The following is a 19,477-nucleotide window of genomic DNA, read 5'->3' as shown; positions in this document are numbered from 1 at the left end:
TAGAATGCACATATGGTTATTCCTCAGATCTTCCTGTGACAAAACATTATATTCAACTAAAAATGCCTTCTTTCCAATCTGATTCAGTGATCCTTCTGTGTAAGTACAATTTCTCTAGCATCCTCACACTCACTACCGTACTTACAAAGACCTGCAGAAATCACACTTATTCTTCTAATAATTCCCTGTTACTTGTAGATGCAGTATCATATAAGTAGCTGTTGAAGACAAAGACACACACACACACACACCCCATATATGGTGTGTGTGTGTGTGTGTGTGTGTGTGTGTGTGTGTGTGTATGGTACTGGGGACGGAACCCAGGGCCCTCACACGTGCCAGGCAAGCACTCTACCACTGAGCTACAGCTTCAGCACCCCACCACACCGTTTTTTCTTTTTGGAGACAAAGTCTCAATAAGCTGTGCATGCTGACCTCAAACTTGTGATCCTCTTGCCTCAGCCTCCCGAATAGCTAGGATTACAAAAGTGCACCACTGCGCCTGGCTATTACTTGATATATTAAAAACTGGCCATTAAACAGATGAGAAGCGGCAGTTATTCTTGGTTTGAAGAAAATCTTCAGGTGCTTTTCATTACCTACTTTTCCAACTTCTTAATTTTTGTGAAAGTCATACACTGTGGGAGCAAGACACATACAAAGACCACTCAGAATCCAGGACTGAACGTGTTGCTGCAGTCAGCATGGATGCCAAAAGGACTGAGCTTAAGAAATCAAAGCACAACTGAGTTTTAAGGAAAGGTATAATGCATAATCCATACAAAACAATTCGGCAGGTTAAATTGGATAACAGTAGTAAAACTAACTTTATGATTTGGGAGTTAGATTTCCCATGCAGCTAGCCTAACAGGAGTGAGTAAAGATAACCTTAAAAAAAAAAAAACAACTAATAGAAACTGTGAAGAAATTGGTGAGAATAATTCAATTTGGAGAGACAGAAGAATTTTACAACTATACTCCCACTACTCTGGCACTGAAAAGGAAAGACCTTCTAACCCAAAGCACATTCCAATTCCATTTCACTCCAGTCAGAAGGGCCATCATCAAGAATGCAAAGAACAAGAAATGCTGGCAAGGGGTGGGAGGAAAACACTGCGGGCTGCAAAGTAAGTATTACAGCCCCTTTGGAAATTGGCATGGAGGTGCCTCAAGAGAGCTTATATTTGATCCAGGTTAACACTCCTTGGTATACACCTGAAGGAACTAAAATCAGAACACTATAGGGATGCATGTACACCCATGTTTACTGCAACACAATCCACAATAGCCAAGATACGGAAGCACCCAGGTGCCTATCAAGGGATGAACAAATAAAGAAAATATGGTATATGTACAAAATGGAGTATTATTCACTCATGAAGAATGAAAATTTGCCATTTACAGAGAAACAGATGAATGTGGAGATCACACTGAGAAAAATAGACTGAAATAAATACAACATTATCCCCAATAAACAGAATTTTAAAGAGATGGCAAGAAATTGGAGGATTATTATTAGATAAGAAGAAGGGAATGGGGAAACTGGGGAATGAGGGTGGATAGTGGGGGAATGGATATGATCAAAATGTATACACACTGAAATCCAAAACAGTGAGTGTGAGACTAAGGGGAAAGGACGGGGCAAAGAGGGTGAGGGGGCAAAATGACTAAAGTATGTTATGTACCAGAACCCATCTGTAAAAATAAAACCAATTAATCTGTTTAACCAATCTGCAGTAGTTTTAAAAATGTTAAAAAAGTAAAAAAATTCATCATAGTTTTTTGTCTTTTTGAGACAGGCTCTTGCTATGTAGCTCAGGCTGGCCTTAGCTCACTGTGTAGCCCAGGCTGGTCTTGAACTCCCAATGATCCTCCTGCCTCAGCCTCCCGAGTGCTGGGATTGCAGGTGTGTGCCAGCAGCCCCCGCCAGCGTCACAGCTTTTGAGAGGAGCAGTGACTGTTCTCCTGGTCTAATCTAAACGTCTCTGTACAGATCAGACATTCAGTATTCATTGAGGGCTGATACACACCTCCCAGAATCCTGGCAACAAGGAAAGTGAGGATGAGTTATTAAACTGATCTCCAGAGCACGACACTCCTGATGACGATACGCAGACACACACAAGGTGTTAAGGGGGCAGGAAGGGTCTTTGCACTGCCTAAGCGGAAACGAAGATGGTATAACCAGGAAAGATACTTAAGTCCCAGGTTTGAAGGATGAACGCGAATTTATCAAGTGAACATGAGAGTAGGTCAAAAAAAAAAAAAAAGCTTTCCAGGAAAAGGAGATACTGTACATAAAGCCCCCAGAAGACGGGAATACGCTGGCGAGATGATAAAACCCTCTAGGGTAACACACAGCAGACTCGGAGGTCACACAGAGCAGCAGGACTGTGTCGGGAAGGCTCATGTGCATCACACAAAAGCTCGGGGGTTTCACCCTGCCGGCAGCTGAGGAGCCTCTGAAGCCGTCCATTAGGATAGCACATGTGCTGGGGAATGGACTCGACAAAGGTAAGGGGGCTGGGGCCATGACAGAAACCCTCCCAGCAGCCCGTGTAAAAGATAAGGCTTGAGTGACGGTAGCTTCCGGGAAGAGAGAGGGAAGGGCAGATAAGCGAAGTGGGCAGAGGAGGTGGTGATGAGGGAGACCCACAGCCTGCGCCTCTGTGCCTCTTCCTGAGGACGTCAGCCATCCCCGCAGCCGTCCTCTGCATAGCGCTCAGCTCCCGCCCAACTCACTTGGTCAGCAGCTGCAGTGGACCTCAATAGTACAAAGCATTCTGGGAAACAGGAGTAAAGGCCAATGGGAGGTTCCGGCAGGGTGTCTTAGGCTGTGGAGGCAGGAATTCTGGTGCAAGGCTGAATTCTGGCTGCATTAATGTTACTGCTTTTGTGACCTTGGAAAATGGATATCACTGATCCTTGCTTTCACTCTCTACAGAATACAGTAGAGATTATTGCCCACCTCATCTGTGAAAATTAATGAGATAGTACATGTAAAGGTGCGATGAGCCCCATGGTTACTGTTTGGAGACTTTCTTAAAAATCACTTTACTTCCTATCCCCCTTTGAAGATTCAAAGATTTCTTATGCCCAAATAGAATTCAGTCAGCACCCCACTGGCGCCTATGACGAAAAATGACACAAACAGAGCCGAGCGTGGCGGCGCACGCCTATAATCCCAGCACTCAGGAGGCTGAGGCAGGAGGATGGCTGCGAGTTCGAGACCAGCCTGGGCTACAAAGTGAGCTCAAGGCCAGCCTGACGTGCACAGTGAGACCCTGTCTCAAAAAAGACAAAATAAATAAATAAAAAGCAACAGAATAATCTCCATATGAGGGGCTGCTTGCAGTCTACCAATGTTCATCTGCCCTTTCATCTTTACTAACAGGACCTGATCTTGCTAGGGGTAGCACAGTTCTGAGCTTGAAAACACTGCCCAGGCTCCCTTTCCACTGGGTGGGAGGGGCGGTCCATGAGACACAATACGGCCCTTAAAACTCAAGAGATTTTGGCGACACCTTCTAGGCACAGGCACTTGCATTCTCCTTTTGCGGTCTTCTTTGTCCTAGTGTGCTGGAACGTGGGTGTGAGAGCAGGAGCTGTAATAGCTATCTTGCAACTAGAGAAAAAGACTCAGGTCCTCGGCCTTCACATCCCTGAGCTCCTGAGTCAATTCCTGAACTGTCTTCCACCAGACTTCTCATTGCGTCGCATACCAAAGCCTGAAATTAAGCCACTGTCTTTCAGGTCTCTGAAATTCTCAGCTGAGAACATGCCCTAATTGGTTTAATCCCTTCCACGATTAAATTGACATGATTTTCAAGGCATCAAGCATTAGTTTCCGTCCAATTAAAAAAAAAAAAACACCAGCACTTATGTCCAGGATATATTACATGAACATATAAGTAACTCTTGCACATCTACTGAGTCACTTAATACAACAGCCTGTAAATAGGGCTACTCCTATTGCACAGCAAATGGACACGAAGCTCTGAGAAGCTAAGTATTTTGTGGAGAATCCTGAACTGGTACCTAAGGAGACCAAGCTGCACGTGTGTCTGCTGCCGAAGTAAACATTTTCCCAGCTGTCCACCGTAGCGCACTGCAGAGGTCGAGTTTGCTACTGTGAATGACCATCACTCGCAAAGTAACCTCTCTCTAAATTATTTTTTCACTCTTCTTACATCACCTGTACTGATGTTGAAAACCCAACTAGTTCTCATCTGGAAAGTATGCCTGTATCATTAAGCAACAATGAAACAAGTGGAGGTAGAAGGAAACCATGAAGTGGATGACAGAGCAAAGACAGCTGCAGATGCCTAGCGCAGACCTCGTGCCTGGAAGCAGCGGGGTCAAGGGAATGACCTAGCAATAGGGTCCTTTCAGCCGCCTCCTCCAAGCAACAAGAGCTCTGCAGAAATCACATGAGACTGCAGATCAGTGTGTGTGTGAGGAGGCATGGCATGTCAAGGGTAAGTAAGGGACACACACATTTTACATGGAAACCTGCGTATGACTTTACCTCATTTGATTTTTAAAAAGGGGGAGTGAAAAAATTATAACTGGGGTTATGTGTATTACTTCCAAACTATTAAAATAAATGATACTAGAAATAAATTTATTTTATGTATTTCATAAATACATATGTGCATATTTCAAACTTTCCTCTATGAAATTAATCCGAGGCAGCTAATAAGATTTACAGTACATTTAAAAATCACATCCAAGATGAGTGAAGAAGAACATAATAAAGTATGCAGATACCTATCCCGTGAGGTCCTAAAAAGCCTAACAATTTAGGACTGTTTCCCCCCACTCTTTGAGACAAGGTCTCACTATGCAGTTTAGGCTAGTCTTGAGCTCACTTTGTAGCCCAGGCTGGTCTCAAACTCACAATGATCCTCCTGCCTCAGCCTCCTGAGTGCTGGGATTACAGGCGTGCACCACCACACCTGGCTGCTCTGAGCTTTCTCTTCACCAAGGAAAATGAAAAAATTGGGTACAAAATCTCAATAACTGACAAAAAGAGACTATTCTCACCTTAAAAAAAATCTTCAGTCAACACAAAAGCAATGAGAAAACGGAAGAACAAAGTGTGACTTCACAGAGGGAAAGTACTGAATGTGGTAGACTATGTCAATAATATCTCCAGGATAAATGTCTAAATTTCACACAACAGTTTCTTACAGTTATTCAGTCAAGCTGAAAGCAGTTAAGAGAAGGCAATCTGTGTAGGACCAAGGAACTGCAGTGTAGTTACATATATAGCTCTCCAAAAGGCTTCTTGAGTAATAAACCCCAGACTATCTTTAAGGACCAATAAGTTCCATGCACTTCTAACTATTCTCCGACAGAAAACAACTCAAGTAGTAGAGCCATGCAACCATGTGCTGATTCTTTGCAGTTCAGAATTTCTAAGAAGGCTAGAGATGTAGCTCAGTGGTGCAGAACTTCCCTACCAAGCTTGAAGCTCTGGTCCTCAGGACCAGAGGGAGCAGGGGAGGTTCTGAGAAGGATTTCATGGACTTTTTAAAAAATTAAACACTTCAGTCCACTGTCATTGTGTATTTACAGATGTTACATGACACCCCTTGCTCCCCACTCTCCAAGTGGCATAAAAAGACAGAGAAAACGTGAGCTGCTATTACCTCAAAAATTTTTATCTTTTAGGTTTTATACTAGGAGGTTCTAGCACAGCCATGCATCTATTATATAACTGGCTTTAGAGGCAATTTATGGACTCATACCCATAATGATGATGTGTGAAAGGAATGTTCCTGAAAACAAGACACCTCCAAAGCAGACATTCAACTGTCCTTGCATGGAGAAAATCAGTCTCCACCGTTGAACAAGTAAGGGTGAACACAGACATCCATTAAAAACAAAGAAAAAGACCAATCACATAGGAATGTGGCCTGGTAAGGCTCAAAAGAAATGTAAAACCTAAGTAAATATAACTGAGCTTAATTGAAATATAATTTTTCCCTGTATGCATGCTGGTACCCTCGTTTATCAGAAAAGCAATCCTTCCTAAAGTACAAAGTGGAATATCCAGGTAATGTCAGTTAGACTAAGTACATACCTGCCTGCTACTCTTCCAGGACCTGAAGATTCAGACGAAATTTATCCTTCAAGAAGGAATCTGTTTGTGAGAAGACATCACATATATAGTTGCTGTGTGATTTAACCTGTATATAGCCTCAAGAAGTTAGGCTAATACGAACAAATGCAGGACAAAACAAGGACCGCTTGCTACTAATTAAAAAACAGGATTAAGAAAAAGATGGCTGTGGGAAATAGGGAACAGTTGTTCTCCCACCATGGGCCTCTCGCCCTGCTGATTTTGTGAGGATTTTTAAACATTCAAAAGTGAAAAGCAGAAACAATGACAAAAGGATGACTACCAAAATATAAACAAAATAATCTATAAGATTTTTTTTAAAAAATGATCTCTGAACTGGAAATAGAAAATTAGATTTGATAAGCAAAATGCTAATATTTACATATTTTCATTTTTCCTTCCAAACATATATATTTAACACATATATTGGATCCAGTGTAGCTCCAAGCCATGCAGTTACAAGGCTCTGGTTCTCTGATTGTAATTGCAATCAATTAGAACCGATCAACAGCTGAGGTGGGCAGTAAACATTGAACAGCTTTAACAAAAAAAGAGCACTGAAGTTAAAATAAATATCAAGGTGGTCATTTAAGCTACATAGCTTCACCAAGCAGAGCTACAAAAGCAGCGGGTTAGCAGGTTTCTGGCAGGGAATAATTGCTGCTGAACAACAGACTGTGAACACGAGCAGAAACACTGCGTAAAACCCACATCACCGCCCTCCCGCACCATATGTGCATTTGGGACGGGAACAGAGGCCGCTCTCACACACCTCACGCGGCCGGACCCGCTGGCTGCGATGAATGAACGCTGTGTTTCAGTGTGCTAGTTAACCCTAATGGAAGCCAGAAGGAAGCAGCAGAATTATGACCTCTCGTTTGTACTTTTTCCCAGCAAAGCTAAAATTAGGAAACAGACGTAGGGGCAGCAAAAAAGTACAACGTGAAGTTAAGTAAAAGACCTACACAAACACTGATATGTAGGTCATAGGTTAATTCATCGTGGCGGTGCTTGGGGCAAATAATCTATGCTAATCTGACGTTCAAATATGAAAGGCGCGAATCTATAGACTTATGTAAAATGAAGGTTTTTGATTGTTCTTCACCAGTGGCTGCATTCACCATTTCCCAGTTCAGTCTCTCAGTGGCAACAAAGGTGACCGAAGTGACAGTTTACCTGCCAAGGACTGCCGCAGTGCTCCTGAAGCATAAAGCTTCAAATCTCTTCGTTACGCAGCAGATCACTTCCTACAAACCGCTACCAAAGCAGTAGCAGAAAGACTGCTGTTCAAGGCTTGAAGAAGTAGCTCAGTGGTAGAGCACTTTTCTAATATGTGTGAGGTCTGGGGTTCAATTCCTAGCAGCACCTGACCCCCAAGAATAATTGATATTTGGTGGCAAAATGTCATTTAACTTTCCAAAGAGGTAAACAACCATGACTTCTGGGTAGGAAGGGATCTCAGACAAGCCACACCCATTGCACAGACCAAGACTGAAGTGGAAGAGAAACTTTGCACCTTAACCTAACTTACACAGTCAATAGGCACAGCGGCACAGAAAAGGTGTACTTCTTACTGTATTATATAGGCCAGCAACTCAGACACAAATAATGTTTGGAGGCATGTATCCTCCAAAATCTTCCCCAAGGTATCTTGATTTGCATAAGGGGATAAAAACATCACAAAGTAAGATTTACTCTTTATTTGACAAGCAATAATCTAACTGTGCTCCACTGTGAGAAGAAATCAGAAATTCTGAAAAAGGTTTTATTTTAGGAGAAGCAAGGGACAAAACTCCTGATACTTTTCTGATAAAACTATATTCTTAAAATGTAACTATTTTAAAGGTAGAAAATATCTTTAAATGGAATCCCAGCACCATATATATATATATATATATATATATATGAAGTAAGATTTTTTTTAGACAAACACATGTTCAAATCAGTAGCCCACAATCTTTTTAGGGAAAAAAAATATGCTTTCAAAATAATGCAGTGAGCCTGGGATATAGCTCAGCAGCACAAGCACCTGCTCGGCAAGCACAAGGTTCTGAGTTCAATTCCTGGTACAGAAAAAAAAATACAATGATAATGACATTGGAGTTGATTAACTAGAAAAGTTTGGGCCATGCTATTTCCAAAGAGATTGAAAAATAACCTCTGAGTCATCTTACTCTTCTCCTTGTTGAAAAGTCCCTGGGTGACAGGGGGCAGACAGTGGGTAAAATGTGATCAGATGTGGTCTGTGATCCACAAAGAGATCTTAAGCCTACATGAGCCAGGCACAGAACAACACATTTATCTCCTGGAAGATCAGCCTCAATAGCTTTTTTCAATTTTTATTTTTTATTAGTACAAAACTGTCTTTGAGTGCATTGTTTTCTAACCACCACCATTATAATTACGATTATTTAAAAAACAAGATGCGGGCTGGGGATTTAGCTCAGCGGCACAGTGCCTGCCTGGCAAGTGCAAGGTCATGAGCTCGGTTCCCGGTACCGGAAAAAATCCAAAAAAAAAAAAAAGAAGTAAAAAACAAGATACACTCATTAAAGACAAATTAGAAGATTAAAACTCCAGAAAGAATGATTTCACCTATACGTGTCATCTTCATTGTAAGTATTCTTAGTATTTTCATATATCATATATCATGTTTTTTTCTTATTTTTACAAAGCAGCAATCATACTGCATTTACAATTCTGGATATCATACTTTAACTGAAATTATGAAACCGAATATCTGTCTTATTGCAAGCTCATCAATGCCATTTATGAAAACAAAATATTACACTGAGTGAATATTTCATCTTTTTTGCACACAGAACTTGTGAACTTAAAACTTTCTTAGAATGCAATATTAAAAGTGGAAATACTGTCAAAGTGTATTAACATCTTCATAGCTCTTAATACCTGCTGCCAAAATGCTTTCCAAAAATGGTTGTACCAACTGAAATTGCCTTCACTATTAATATCCCTTATATCTGTATTTGGATTAAGATAATCTTTTGAGAATAAATGTTTCATAATCGTGCACCCCTAAGATATACCATGTAATACTAAAAAATTGTTTAAGCTGAATCTGGGCATTCAGTGGGTGAATGTTACTATGCAGAGAATTTTTCTTGAGACTCTCTCTCTCCAATCTCTTTTCTCTCAGGCATTCTCAGCTCTCTTCCCCACAGCAGACCCACTCTTCAGTGGGCTAACTGTAGTCTGCTTTTAAAGAACAGTTTTTTTCTTTAAGGAGTGGCAACCAAAATCTACACTGAGACTGACAAAGCTCAAGGATATCTTCATTACTTCAATAACCATCTGAAATAAGAACAATGAGGAAATTAGTTTCCACAAGGTCTAAGACTCTGGTAGCTCTGTGAAAAGATGTAAGTATGAAAATACATCAGAAGAAAAATCAGCATATTTCATAATATGTGTATCTCATATCTTTTCATTAAAATCAACTTTTAGGCTGTGTAAAAGGGGTGACTAGGGAAAGGGGAGATTTTGGTTAGAGGGTACATCATGTCAGGTACACAGAACAAATAAGCTATTTTATTCTATAGAATTGCAACTACAGCTGGGGATATAACTCAGTGGCACAAGCTTCTGCCTGACAAGCGCAAAGTCCTGAGTTCGAGTCCCAGTACCAAAAAAACAAAGAATTGTGACTATAGTAAAGAGATAATATTCTATCTAATAAGTAGTATTATTCTTTTGCATAGAATATGACTATCAGTAATAATTTTCTACATATTGTGAAATTGCTAAGAGTGGATTTTGAATGTTTTCACAACATAAAAATGAGTTGAGAGATTTGTTAATGATTTAATCACTGCACCTTTTAAACATGTATCAAAGCACATTATACTTAATAAATATATACAATTATTATTTGTTAAGTAAAAATCACAATTTTCAGGAATCAACTTTTAAAAATGAACTTCTGCCCACAGAATCACTGAACTGTTAACTCTGTATATAACTAAAATATTTACAAACACACAATGCAGCTTCCATACCCAAATAGTTTAAAAGAAGTTGAACTCTTGTTTAAAAGTGTGTTATAAAATGACCGTTGTGCACTGGGGATATAGCTCAGTGGCATAAGCACCTGCCTGGCAAGCATAAGGTCCAGAGTTCGATTCCAGGTACCAAAAAAAAAAAAAAAAAATTACCATTGTATGCTAGGTTGAGAAATACACTTGAAATCACCTGGATAAATAGAGAGATGTATTCCAAATGTTCACTTCACTTCCAGGGATTCTACTAGCATGCACTTACTGCCTTTAGCAAATCAGCTTTTCTTATTGCTACTACCTTAATTATGTCTTTTGCAACTGTTGTCCATTAAATAACGTAGTACAGCTTGGCTATGAGACTGTTTTAGGTCTTCACTAAGAACCTTCTATTAAATATGCAATAAGCTGCTTTGGATGACAGAAGTTAGGGGAGTATTAGTGCCAAAGTTTATTACTATAAATAATTTTTGTGTCTTCTGTCAGGATAACCACGGGAGTACCTCAATACCACCAGCTGATAATAATCTTTATAAATCCTCCTTTGTGGCTATACCATCTGTTAGTTATTATTTTATGTGTCTCCATATGCATATGTGAATTAGTTATCACTCAAGATAAATACATAAGTGGAATTATGGCTTTGTGGGGAGTTTTTTATTGGCTTGTTTTTATATTTTATTATGTGTAGGCCAGGAAGAAAATAGAAATATTCCTCAGTTTTACAGAGCATGAGTAAGTGCAATTTTTAAAAAGTTTCTACAGTTACAAATGTAAGCAATTTAAATTTCTTATAAATAAATAAAAAACTAAAAATAACTTTTAAAAGTAGGTTAAAATACATAGCCACCAAAATTGTATAAAATTATATTAAAAAACTGAAATTTACACATTTACAACTCCCCTAATATAACTACAAAACCGGAAAGAACACGTCTCCTCATTAAGTGGAATATGCAAAGGTAGATATAAAGGAAGTTAATGAATATGGTTTCAGTTTTCACAACGGATAACAGTTTCTAGCATTGCAAAGTAGAGTGATATTTGCTTACTTGTAATGTTTATTCTCTTAAGAGATGAGTTGTTACGGCAAACGCTCAAAGCCAACCTCCATCCAAGTTTGCGGGTGTACCCCGAGCTGTGAGCAGTAGGCCACTAGACTAGCAGAAGACAGTAAGTAGCCACTATATTACAGCTCTCTATCGAATTTACCCAGAAGGGCAACAAGAGAAAAAGAACAGAAGGATGTGGATAACCCACTAATTGATAATTAGTTCAAATTATAACTCTTCCCCCCAAGTACTGTAGTCTGATGACTTCAATTTTAATAAGCCCAAACATGGGTTCATCAGAGCTCCTGCTGTACCCCAACAATATGGTGGATCTGTTGGAAATGAACAATGGCTCTTGAAACACAGGTTGAAACACAATTTTAGAAAATTATATTTTGATGGCTATAGAGCTTCACGATGTTTCCTTAAATTACTCTATTTTTGGTGATAACAGCTTAGGATAACACGGAAGGAACTGCGAGGTATAAACAGTATTAACTAATTTGATCTTTGCTTTGGATTACAGATAGGGAACTGACAAGGTAGAAACAGTATTAACTAATTTGAGTAATCTGTGAGGGAAACCCTATACTAATTTAGGAGGGGGAGTGAAGGAGAAAAACCCTTTAAGAAGTACTGAGAAATGATGATTTTCTGGAATTCACACTATATTATTGTCAATTTCACAAAATACAAAGCTCTAGTTAATTAATAAGTTAACTAATAAATATGCTGTTTTTCATGGACATTGTGTGAATGTGTTAAATAACTCATAATGCAGTCTGAAAATTATCTGGTGCCCAAACCAGATCTCCTTTCCACACTGGAGTCCACCTAGATATTAGAATTTTATGTTGAGAGATGTACTTGGATAGCGAACATGGTTTTAAAACACATGTTTTTAAAATATGGTTTATATGAAGTGTAAGAAAAAATATAACAGGCTATTTAACAAAATATTTTCGAGCCGGGCATGGTGGTGCACGCCTGTAATCTCAGCACTCGGGAGGCTGAGGCAGGAGGATTGTTGCAAGTCTGAGACCATCCTGGACTACCAAGTGAGCTCAAGGCCAGCCTGAACTGCACAGCAAGACACCGTCTCAAAAAGACAAACAAACAAACAAACAAACAAAAAACACACTTTTTCACAGTGAGAAAAGTTAGAACTGTGTGTCTATCATATAAAGAGGGGAAAAAGAATTGAATGAAAAAATTTAAGAGGACCAGTTACCGGGTCATTTATCCCCGACTCACTGACAGGGATTTATCCACGCAACCTCTCCTGTCTAGCAGTCTGGGAGTAGCCGAGGCTGGCACGCTTTAATTAAGGTGTACTTCTCACCCTGTAGGAACTCCAGTCAGAGTGAAGCTGTAGAAGACAGTGTAAGTAATGAGAGGGCACAGAGGGAAAAAGAGTCGCAAAAGACGTGACATTTTTGAACAGGGTTTAGGGGATATACAGAAGTAACAACAAGGGCCGGGGGTACAGCTCAGTGGCACAAGCGCCTGCCTGGCAAGCGCAAGGTCCTGACTTCTGTTCTCAGTACCAAAAAACAAAACAAAACAAAACAAAAGTAACAACAGCTGTGGTGCTTTTTTAGAGAGAAACTCCTCATGAAATAATAATCTGTGAGCAGATGAGCACATAGCCGGGTAGGGAGAAAACAGATGCGGAAGGGCTCGGGTAGAGTCAAGGACCTGACAGGCTACATGTGCCTTGCCTTTGGCAGGTGTGGACGCCCAGTGAAACCATGGCCATCGGTTCCGACGTGGGGTGCCGGTGCTGGGGGAGGGGCTCCTCCGCAGAGGGCGTCAGGACCAGCCACCCTTGGATGATAATGGAGAGTGAGCGAAGCTCTGGTGGCGAAGCGGGAGATGGCTCGCAAAACGAGGCCGAGAGGAGAAAACGCAGCAGCATCGCGGGTGGGAGGGCGGCTGGCGTACCCGGCCCTGCGGGGCAGCGGACGGAACTCTTGGTAGCCCCTATGAGAAAGCTGTGTCCATTCACCTTGCAGTGGTTCTCAGCAGATTTTAAGGCAGGAAGCGATGCGAAGCCGGGCGTGGTGGGGCACGCCTATAACACCAGCATTCGGGAGGCTGAGGCAGGAGGATCGTTGGGAGCTCGAGGCCAGCCTGGGCTACAAAGTGAGCTCGAGGCCAGCCTGAACTGCATAGCAAGACCCTGCCTCAAAAACAAACAAACAAACAAACATAAAAGAAGTGATGAGACCCGAGTGACGTTTTCGCCTGCTACGTGGAGAATGGATTTACGGGTGCCTTGTCACCAGTGCAGACTGGTGAGGGTCACTGAGATTCGAGCCGTCTCAGGAAGAGACAGACCTCGGGGTCGTGGAAACGTCTGGACACGCCTTTGCGCTCGGCAGCCCCTCGCTGGACACCCAGGGCCCTGGGCTCCCCGTTCTGAAGCAGGGCTGCGCCCCTTAGTCTCCCAGCCCGCGCGGCAGTCCACGTTCACACAGAAGTACACAACAGCGGCCGTGCGCCAGGCACAGCCTCGGCGACAGGAGGGACTTACGCCAGCCGTACAGACGCTGGTTCCACCAGCTGTTTACACGGAGACCGGCGAGGTGTGCAGGCTCCGAAGCCTTGCCCCGTGGACTTCATTCCCCCGGAAATCATACCCGCGACAGCCCGAACCAAAGTGTAGATACCTCAGGCGTCCTTTCCCCTACACGGGGGAAGAATGCACGCGGAGCGTCCTGGTAAAAGTCATGGCTGAGATTGTTCTCAAAGGAACGGCGTCAGGAAGCAGGTTCCAGACGCGGAGGTTAAAATGGCAAGGCTTGCCCAGAGGCTGTATGTGGGAACAGGGGCCAGGGGTATCCCAGGGGCTTCAATTCTAAACCACCACGCAGAGCGCAGTGACGCTAAACGGGGACGACAGACACTTCTACAGAAAGAAGCTTCGGAGTGCGGGGGTCAGGAATCAACAGTTCTTCCGCGGTCAAACAAGAATGAAATGTTTAAAAACTTGTAAGTAATGCAGGCAACTGGATACAGTCTAGAACTTAAGAGACAGGTTTGGCCGGAGGAATTCCGGAGGCCGCATGCGCCTCGCTTCGGTTTGCATCTGGATGGCCTCCAGGGTGGGGCCGCGGCCAGCGTGAGAGCACAGGGCACCACAGCTGGCGCGGTGTGGGGAGGGGGCTCTGGTGGGAAGAGCCGGGGCCCTGGGGGTGATGTGGAAGGGAACAGCTTTCTCCCGGCTGGGCATCTCTGCTGTCTGCTCCCTGGATGCCGAAAGGTGAGCAGCCTCCTCCCTCCGTCAGCATTCCTTCCACCACCACTTCCCCCTGGGCCGGCTGACTACGCAAGGAATGAATTTAACCCGGAGCCCGCTGACCGTGCAAAGGCTGCAACTTCTCACACATGAACCAAAATAATCCTCTCCTCCTGTACGTTGTGGGGATCGGTATTTGCTTCTGGCCATGAGGAAAGTACCTAAGACCAGCCTCCCCAGGGAATTTAAAGCCAGGAGACTGGTAAGACTTGCCTTGACTGCATCAAGGTATGGGGGTACAAGCCGGGCGTGGGGGCGCACGCCTGTAATCCCAGCACTCGGGAGGCTGAGGCAGGAGGATCGTTCCAAGTTCGAGACCAGCCTGGGCTACAAAGAGAGCTCAAGGGCAGCCTGAGCTGCATAGCAAGACCCTGTCTCAAAAAGACAAAAAAAAAAAGAAAAAGAAAAAAAGGTATGTGGGTACAGAGTGGTCAGCAATGTTTTGATTTTTGTGTTTTTAAGAGAGAAGAATAATAAATTCCCCTTTAGATGTGTATGGTAAAAATAAATGATTATTTGGATTTTCTGTGGCAAAACATATACTGCCTCTAGAAGCATTTTGTTATTATCTTCTTGCTGTGTGATTCAAACTCGGGGTGCCCTGCACAGGGTCTGTTTCTTCTTTGCTGCATCAGTGAGCCCTGCAATGGCAGACACTGTCCTCCCAAGCCAGAAGCTACCCAGAGAGCACTTCTGAATTTGGAATTCTTTTTATCAGTCAATCAACCTTGAAAAAATAATTGAGGTCTGCAGACACGTTCCGTGAGTCACACAAATGCCATGGTCTGGACTCCTCCCCCAGTTGCAAATGTTGAAACCAAATCCTCAGGATGGGAGCAGTAGGAGGTGTGGCCTTCGGGCTGTGACTACTCAGAAATATGGAATTCCACCAGTGGAATTAGTCCCCTCAGAAGGGACTAGAGAGACAGCACATCTTCCCCACGGGGACCCAAGCAGAAGGAGAAAACCAAAAAGCAAGCCCTTCCCAGATACCAGATTTGCCAGCACCTTGATCTTAGAGAAATAAATTGTTTATGTCACCAGATATTTGGCACTTTGGAACAGCAGCCTGAAGACACCAAGCAATTAAACACAAGTAATCAGGGATGAGCACTGAACCTAGCGTTTACTTCCAAAGTATATCAACCTTTATTTCCATCAAAGAGGCCACTCGTGGTTGGCACGCCCTGAACGTTTGAATAAAGGAAAGAGACCAAGTTGTGTCAATACAGGCCAGGCATTTCTCTTTCTTCTTCGATCTGTTTCTCTCATCGCTACCTACTCAGTCCTTGCACAGGGCCTTTAGTATAGTCAATGCTTAACAAATATTTGTTGTATACATGAATAACAGAACGAAGGCAGTTTTACAGAAAAGTGATTCTTTTCTTCATCTTTATGAATTTACTTTATATATCATGTCTTTAAGTTTCTTTCTTAGTTGTACGACATTTGCTCGCTGTGAAAAATACAAATATAAAAGAAAAAATCTTAAATATTACTGCTACTTGTATGTAACTTGTGGTAGTAATTATCCATTTAACAGATCTTCTGGACAGCCTACTTTGGCTAGGCACTGGGGACACCACGGTGAATCAAACTGGCTAGGCACCTAATTTATCCGCTCATGCTACAAGTATACAAGTAGAGTATAAACAGACGTGTACTACCCATACAAAGTTTCAAAATTCACAGATATCTTTCTACCAGTAAGGCTTAATACACCTTAAAAGTGATTATTTCAGTGATTAAATAATGTTAATATATTTCTATGTAACATGTAACAGTCTCCTAACTACATTTTCTTTTCTTGCCTTTTTTTTTTTTTTTGAGATAGGGTCTTACTATGTAGCTCAGGCCTGCAACTCCAGGGATCCTCTTGCCTCAGTCTCCCTAGCACTGGGATTAGAGTCCTGCACTACCATGTCCAGCTCACCTAATTACATTTTCAAGTGGCCTCAAGGAGAAAATATAGCTTTCTTAGGTAAAAGGAACAAAGACCCTCTCCTTTCTACAGTGCATTATCCAAGAGTATACTCTGATGCTAGAAATAGCAAAGCAATATAGTTCTGAATAGGTTATCTTCAAGTCTTTTCCATGGTTTCATGTATTGTCTATTTAAGATTACAAAATAATCACTCAATTAAAAGTAACTCTGATGCTTAAACTTGAGGCTCTACTCCTAAAGGGGGTCTATTCCTTTTTTTTCTTTTTTTCTTTTTTTTATTTAATTTTTAGCAGAAGTTTCCATTTCCAGTGCTAGGAAAATCTTAGCACTTAGGAAGTCACTCCTCCCTACACTGGGATCTACTGACTCCGAGCAGATCACCTGTTTCTTGGTTCTAGGCACTTGTCTTTACACCTGGGACTGAAGGTACTATCTATCCTCAGAGTATGTAACCCTGGTGCCTAATTCTGCTTCACCCCAATCGGACTCTTACCTGGATTTAACTTACCTCCAGAGGTTGGCTGTCTTCTGCTTCCGAAGTTTTATCTCCTGGCTCATTTGGTTTATCGCCTGCAAAGCAAAAATGACAGAAACTCAAGCACGCCATGAAGACTGAATTCTCTTTTATTGTTTTGAACCATTTTTGTTACTATATGTTCATAACATGAAAATCACCATTATTTCCTTTGTTACAAAGCAGACAGGTTTTTAAGAATAGTAACCTTCTACAGCTCTCATAAAACATCCATAAACACAGGACCTACACCAGAAATGTATCCTACTTTATACAGGCTTACTCAAGGAAAATTGAATGAATTCATATTTTTAGATCAAGTCAATTTCAAATAAATTAAGAAAGCTTATGGCTTAAAGAGAAGAAGGCAAATTATTTTACAATACAAATTCTTTATGATATGACTGATAGTCCTCTGAATTCGTTTTTCATATGGCTTATTCTTTTGAAGTATTTATATATCACTAGATTTGCCTCAGAGTAGACATGTACTGTATATTCTATGTAATAATTAACCAAATGCCACATGATCCTTACTGTAGGAAAGAACTAGACAGATGCATAAATTCACCTTCAGTTAATTCTCTGATTCCTGAAGCTGGTGCATTAGTCACCAACTTGTGACTAAAGCTGACTTCAAAGGCATAAGACAGATACAAACATAATTGGGCAAGTATAAGCATAATTAACTTATTAATGGCCTACTTTATTAATCATCACGAATGGCTGGTGATTAACACATGACAGATAGACAGCCTATTAGTCCACCTCTCTGAAACATAAGCAGAGGCTAATTTAGCAACACGTAAATTGCTCTTCCCACAAAATTGAGCCAGCTCAGAAATGTCCACAGCAGGCAAGGGTACCACACTGACACATGATGGTCCGGCTGATGTCAACAGTTAGGAGTCTGTGACTGTAAGGAAGGTCACAAGTCTACCTTCGAGTAGGAAAACCTTTGCTGAACTTAACTTTTCCATATGAAAGACAAAGGATCCAGACTTGCCACGCGTATTTCAGTCTGTCCGCTTCGTTGGGAGTTACAGGCCACATTAGCATGGTCAGGCACAGCCCAGCATATAGTAAGTGTTCAATAAGTATTAGGTGAACAAACTGGTAAGCTTCTCTTTGTAGGTTCTCACCTACAAATGTGTGACTAAAAAGTTAATGGTATTTCATAAAAACTGTACTTCAGGATACATTAATGCCTTCCTTCTACAACCTATCTGTGAAAGTTTATTTAGCAAATTTATCAAACACCACTTTGATAGATGGTTCCTAGTCATCCGTGATCGTGGGACAATTTATTGAATGTTAAAATGTTAATTTTTTTCAAAAATCATACTGAAGGAAAACCACTGGCAACTTTGCGATTATGTCTACAAATTTAATTGTTAGTAAGTGAAAAATGAAATTAACCTACTCTTGTGATCCAGGATGTCAAACAACTATTTTGATTGATTTTAAGTGACTTAGATTGACCACTTATTGGCACATCTAGAAGAGCTTTTTTTTTTTTTTTTTTTTCAAAGAGATCCCCTTTTCTTTGAAAGTTAGGGATATAATAACCCCTAGTTTATAGGTCAAGAAACCAGAGTACAAGCAGTTTCCTTTGCTTAGCTACAGGCCACATGGACAGCTAAGGTAAAGCAAATCTCTACAGTGACGTCAGCGCTGTGTTTAACAATGCACATACCTCACCACACCCCGCATATCCCCGGTGTGTGTGCATAACCCATGACAAATCATTCTAGACAGATAACTCATCGTCTAAAATGATCAGTATGCTACCCATATAACTACACAAACGCAGTGTTTGGCTAAAATCATCCAGCACAGAATCTACACTTCGGCATTTTCTAATTTCAAGGTGTGCTTCTACACAATATTTTCCCATTTCTCCTGACTGCGTCAAAAATCAGAACGGTTATCTGCCATTGTTCCCGATGTCCCACACCACGTCCACCTGGAAGCGACTACAGAAACACTGCTTATGAAATGCTGTGTCTATGTCTATGACTCAAGACAATGACTACAAGGAAATTCCATCTGCAAGATTATTCTCCAAAAACAACAGCACAAAATGAAAGCTAAACAAATGACATCATAAGATTACAATGAAATATAATTTTTGAGTTTTTTCTACTGAATTACTTTTCAAGCTAAAATTCAGTTATTTTTTTCTCAACTTTTATAAAATATTTATTCTCTTAAATCCAATGCATTCACAAGGTGTCCACATTTTAAAGTTTATCATTTCCATGAACTGTAGCATTATCTTTTTCTTTTTCTTTTTTTTTTTTTTCTGGTTTTTAGAGACAGGGTCTTGCTATAGTTCAGGCTTGCTTTGAACTCACTACACAGCCCAGGCTGGGCTTGGCCTCATGGCAATCCTCCTGCCTCAGCCTCCGAGTGCTGGGATTACAGGCATATACCACCACCTGGCTTGTAGCACTATACAAGTAATCCAAAATTACTTTTATTGTATGTGTAGCCAGTGACTATTCTTTTTTTTCAAGGATTTA

General features: G+C 41.3%; 1 protein-coding gene across 6 annotated transcripts in view; it reads right to left on the bottom strand.

The window, feature by feature from the left end:
• The window catches only part of Umad1 (UBAP1-MVB12-associated (UMA) domain containing 1), a 209,919-nt gene that overhangs the window by 44,192 nt on the left and 146,250 nt on the right, over positions 1 to 19,477 (bottom strand). For 5 of the 6 annotated variants that reach the window (XR_001234674.1, XM_013516062.1, XM_013516060.1 and 2 more), the window contains one exon: positions 16,947 to 17,008. Coding sequence is in view for 5 of the 6 variants with exons in the window: in XM_013516062.1 (XP_013371516.1) it covers positions 16,947 to 17,008 (62 nt within the window). In the remaining variant the exon portion in view is untranslated. Of the gene's footprint in view, positions 1 to 14,925; positions 15,950 to 16,946; positions 17,009 to 19,477 lie in introns of those variants that run through there. The other variant, XM_013516063.1, reaches the window with a different exon arrangement.

The sequence above is a fragment of the Chinchilla lanigera genome, unplaced genomic scaffold (genome assembly GCF_000276665.1).
Source record: "Chinchilla lanigera isolate Chin_1 unplaced genomic scaffold, ChiLan1.0 scaffold00031, whole genome shotgun sequence".
Lineage (NCBI taxonomy): Eukaryota > Metazoa > Chordata > Mammalia > Rodentia > Chinchillidae > Chinchilla > Chinchilla lanigera.
Note: the sequence above shows the minus strand (reverse complement) of the source record. Positions and strands in the feature narration are given on the sequence as shown.